This window comes from Gekko japonicus, unplaced genomic scaffold, assembly GCF_001447785.1.
Source record: "Gekko japonicus isolate JY-2015 unplaced genomic scaffold, Gekko_japonicus_V1.1 scaffold637, whole genome shotgun sequence".
In the NCBI taxonomy this organism is placed as follows: Eukaryota; Metazoa; Chordata; class Lepidosauria; order Squamata; family Gekkonidae; genus Gekko; species Gekko japonicus.
In genome coordinates this window covers 126,458-131,759 of record NW_015172573.1, presented here as the reverse complement: position 1 = coordinate 131,759, position 5,302 = coordinate 126,458, and the positions used below count along the sequence as shown (strand labels likewise).

Genomic DNA, 5,302 nt, shown 5'->3' with positions numbered 1-5,302 from the left:
CCGCCGGCGGGGCCCCCTCAACCCCCCCCCCGCGGCAGCCTGAAGAAGCGGAGAGGAGGGAGCGCCGGCTGGCGGGGAGGAGGGAGCACGGGGACCCCTGCCGCCGGGGCCTGGAGAGAGCGCCTGCTGCCCTGGGCCTGGCCCGCAGGAGGAGGGAGGAGGGGCCGGCAGGCAGGAGCACGCGCCTTCCCCCCACTCCCTCTCCAAAGAGACCCCCTCCCCCCCCTGGCAGTCCCCCGAGAGGCAACTACCCAGCAAGAAGAGGGAGGCCCTATGCCTATGCTCAGAGGAGGCCCTATTCCCTCGCAAGCCGCCGCGTCTGGAGCCAGCTCTGGCCGGAGAGAAGAGGTCCCCCTGCCTGGTCACCCGGCCTCCCCTCCCTGCCCGGCCGTGGCTGACCTTCTGGTGATTCCTCTCCTTCTCGATGCGGTCGGCCCACTCGAGGTGGAGGCAGTCGAGGCGCAGCTCATCGAGCTCGGGGTTGAGGTGGTTGCGGCTGACCACCTTGGGCATCAGGCGGCCAACAGCCTCGCAGCCGTGCGCGTTGATGAGGCACTGACTCGAACTCCTGGCCCATCAGCGAGGCCAGGTCGTACACGTCCATCACCGTCAGCTCGGCTGCGCTCTTCTTCAGCGCCAGCGCCGAGCAGCACCGCGACGACGCTGTCCATGGCGCGCCACGCCGCCGCCTCCTGCCCAGCTCCGGCCGACGAGCCCAGCAGGGAGTCCCTCATAGGCAGCCATACGCCGCCACCGAGCCCGATGCCCCTGCGCTGCCCGCCCGCCGAGCAAGCCCGATGTGCAACGAAGCCGACTCGGCGCGGGTGGGGGCGCTGGCCAAGTTGGACTGCCCGGGCGGCCCGCGCCGAGCTTGTTTGGCGGGCGGGCAGCACAGGAGCGTTGGGCTCGGTGTCGTCCGACGGCCGGGACCATTGGGGGTGGGGCGTGTGGCCTTATGACACACTTCCGGTGATGTCAGGGGGTGTGGCATATGCTAATGAGTTATGCTAATGAGTTCCCCTAGCTCTTTTTCTACGAAATGACCCCTGCAAAGGATCATCAATAAATATACTGCTAGTACAATTTTGTGCCTTGAAAATCACAACAAAGCAGATCACACATGAACACATGAAACTGCTTTATACTGAATGCTCCATCAAAGTCAGTATTGTCTGCTCAGACTGGCAGGCAGTGGCTCTCCAAGGTCTCAGGCAGAGGTCTTTCACATCACCTGCCGCCAGATCTTTTCTTTTAACTGGAGAAACTGGAGACTGAACTCAGAACCTTCTGCATGCCAAGCAGATGTTCTACCACTGAGCTACAACCCCTCCCGATCCTTCCAGAGAGAGAGATTCTTAAGGCACAAAATTTTACCAGCAGGGTATTCACTGATGATCCTATGTAGAAAATGTTTTACACTGGGATCACAGTCATCATATGCTCATAACAGACCCTGATTTTTGAACAAAACACCTGCTTGCACATCATCAACTGGTTTTTAAGGCCTTCCAGCAAGGACAATTTTTTTTTAATATTGTGCTGGAGGACCCAAAGAGAAAGGGACCCCTAAATGGGATTACAGCCTAGAAATAAATGCTGTTTGTAACTGAGCAAAGACAAGCACCAGCTGAGAAGGAAACCATCACATCAACTTACCTCATGAACAAAGTACACTTTGGCACCTGTGTATATCCCCACACGGACCACTGCCCGGACAGCAGCATTCATGCCTGTGCAGAAAAGAGAAAGAAAAATCATTCATGCCCCCCCAAACAAAACTGGATTCTGATCTGATAGAGAAGATGTGAGATGTAGCCCAGCAATTTCTGGAGGCTTCTGCACGGCTGTGAGACCACACAGACATGGCCCTCTAATTCACACTAAGAAATCCTAGGCAGATTATGAGGATGGGTTGGGGAAGGGAGCTGAATCAATGGTACAGCAGTTTGATTCAACAGGGATATGATAAACCGATCTCATGCGCTGGGCCATAGAAGCACCCATGATCCATTCTGTACAACATAAACATGATACCTCAGAGCTGCCATCACTACCATTGCAATGCAAATAAGCTGCCCCACACAGTAAACTCTAGAGCAGCACACATCCCTAAACTGAAAGTTGCCATGGATAAGTTGTGTGGGTGAAAGAGCCGCTCTACCCCTGCATCCCCGTGGTCCTCTGCCTAGTACTGCTTATGCTGTAGAATAAGTAGAAGAGACTGGATTTGTACCCCGCCCTTCACTACTCAAAGGAGTCTCAGAGCGGCTTACGATCCCTTCCCTTTCCTTTCCCTACAACAGACACCCTGTGAGGTAAGTGGGACTGGCAAGAGCTCTTTCGAGGATTGCCCTTGAAAGAACAGCTCCGAAAGACCTTGTAACTGACCAAAGGTCACACCGGCAGCGGCATGCAGAGAAGTGGCAATCAAACCTGTACATGGTGACATTCAACCAGCCTAGAGCACTGGCTTGTCAATAATGTACAGCACTTGTTTTTAGCATCTCTGTGTTGCCCCAAGCAGTGATCCTTCTCCATTTTACAAGGCCTTTAAAAGGAAAATATGGAAGTGTAGGTGATTGTAATTTGGTGTGCCTGGCACATGCTGCTACATGTGGTGGTGGAAAGTACCATCAAGTCACAGCCGACTTATGGCAACCTCTTAGGGTTTTAAAGGCAAGAGATGTTCAGAGGTGGTTCACCATTGCCTGCTGCATCATGACCCTGGATTTCCTTGGCGGTCTCCTATCCAAATACTAACCAGAGCCAACCCTGCAAGGCAAGGCTTTATAGGGCTACAACATACCTATGAATTCTTCCTTTATATAGGGCTACAACATACCTATGAATTCTTCCTTATGTGTGCATCACTGTCCACATCCCAACATTAACAACTTCCTATGACCTGTCAGGAAAAGGGTTCCCATGTTCTACATTTATTACATTCATCTTTGAAACCCTGGTGAACATATGATGAGTAGCAGTGGAGTCCACAGGGAGTGTCTTCGACCAAAGGGTAGGAAATGGGTACGGTTGATCCAGGTCTGGTATTCTAGAGGAGCCTAGACTACTCACATTGCTTTACCCATTATCATCAGTCACTCTTTATATCAATTAACTTTTGCATTACTTGATTTTTGAATCACACATTTTCTTCTCTCTTTGGAACTGCCCATTCTCAATTCTCTGGAATTGCACATTTTAAAAAACACACACTCTTTTTTTGGAATTTTTTAAACATAGAGAAGTAAATATAAACTAAAAAAATGGTACATAAATCACAACAGTCATCACAGACTTGCTCACGGACGTTCCAATAACCAGGTTGTTTCACATCAGGGTATAAAGAGTTAGCAAAACATGAAGTCTCACAAGATAAGCACTCTATGTAAACCACTGAATGCTCAGTGAATAGAGGAAATAAGCACTCTAGGTAAACCACTGAACATTCAGTGAATGGGGGGGGAACACCCCTCCTTTGGAAGGCCTGGATGTTGTTTGGTGCAATTTAATACACAGGTGCTTCAGACACAAAGCAAGAGAGATTGGATGCCTTCCAGAAACACGGCCTAGGACAAATCACTGGGTCTCATTGAGGGGATCATATCTCCAAAACAAATACGAAAATGTGCAAGGCCAAGCAGTACAGCAGAGGAGTCTGGCCATGTGGTTCAGAATGGGATTCCCTGAGAGGCTATAATAAGGTAAGGATAGAGAGACAAGAAGCTAGGGCTGCCAAGTGGGGGCGGGTGGCGGGTAAACCCCTGCTTCGGAGGCCCGATTTTCGCCACCGCGGAATCGGGCCCCGGGGGGAACTCCGCCCCCCGAAGCGCAGTGTGGCTGCGTCACCTTCGGAGGGCACAAAGAAAGGTGTCAGCATGTGTCATGGAGCCCACAGCACCATGCTGGGGATCCCTAGTCTACATACCAACCCAGAGGAGGATTAGCATGGATCAAGATGCAGGCACCTCCTTATCAGAAAGAAATACCAAAGACTCAGAAAAGAAAGCGGCTGTGGTCCTGGATCCAGCTATAGAGGCAGCACTTGGGACACCTGTGGAAACCACCTTAAATGTCCAGGAAGAGGCCCAACAGACTGAGACATCTCTCTTACCTTGGGAGGGAGTCCATCCCCCCTTCCTGATCCAGAACTCACTCCCCCTATAACCATCAACAGTCTGAGAGGTCTCTCTGTCATTGCCATTCCAAGAACCAAGGCAACAGGAAGCATCTCAGCTCTCCTGAAAGACTCCATTTTGCAATCAGACAGGGGGCCTGAAAGGCACAGCTCCCTTAAGGGTTACTTAAGACTCTCGATTAGTCACCATCCTTTGCTGCTGTAACATCCTTGGCTCCCTGCTTGCTTATTTTACTGAAATCCTTGCTTTCCCTCACTAAAGGTGCTAATACTTCAGCCAGACACACCCTTTCCTGCCTTCACTGACTGGTTCTGATTATATGTTAAGTATACTTGGCCTATCTGTGAAATGTTGTGAGTGGTCTTCACCCACCCTGAGTGGAGTGGATGTTCTTTCATTTGTTATTGTCTCAAATGGGCCTCTCTTTGTAATATTTCCCCATTCTTGCCTTATGACTTTAAATATATCTGTTATGGATGTACATTGCATGCATCTGATGAAATGAGCTGTGACTCAACAATGCTTATGTAAGTCCATAAAGTGCCATTGGACTCCTGTTTAATTTTGCAGCAGTCCTGTTAGTCTTGATACTTTTGTACTCTGCATGCCTTGCTTTACTTTGCCCTGCCTTGCACCCTGTGGCTCTCAAGCCAAAGCAGGAGAACAATATAAACCACCTTTCTTAACAGTTGTGTGTTCATACCTGATCAAGATGAAGTATGTTTCTGCTACTCAAGTAAACATTTGCTGCTTGAGACAATAGACACAAATAAACTTCATCTGAATGAATGAATGCCTACATGTCCAGTAAGAAACCACCCCTGAGAGAATTACTATGTAATTACTATAATAGTACAGAATAATTTTAATTGGTCTTTGGAAGCCAAAGCTCTTCACAGATCCAGATGTGGCATTTGTTCATGGAGTCTGTTGCCAGGGCCTCTATAAGTTCCACCATTCACAACTTGATTAGTGAACACCTTCCCATTTCAGTAGTATTTACACACTCCTCCTTCACACTCCTTTAGTTTTTACCCAAATTGGTTATGAGATAAAAGAGAAAGTTATTAGTGCAGTGTAATGGATAACTGCCTTCTTTGTCAGAGAAAAAAATACTTATTTCCTAATTCAACCTTAGTTTCTGTTTTAGTGACCAACCAATT

General features: G+C 49.3%; 1 protein-coding gene across 1 annotated transcript in view; it reads right to left on the bottom strand.

Moving 5' to 3' along the window:
* PFKM (phosphofructokinase, muscle) overlaps positions 1–5,302 on the bottom strand; it is a 74,349-nt gene that overhangs the window by 43,233 nt on the left and 25,814 nt on the right. The window contains exon 3 of the mRNA XM_015421377.1: positions 1,657–1,730. Within this exon, the coding sequence (XP_015276863.1) occupies positions 1,657–1,730 (74 nt within the window). The remainder of the gene's footprint in view (positions 1–1,656; positions 1,731–5,302) is intronic.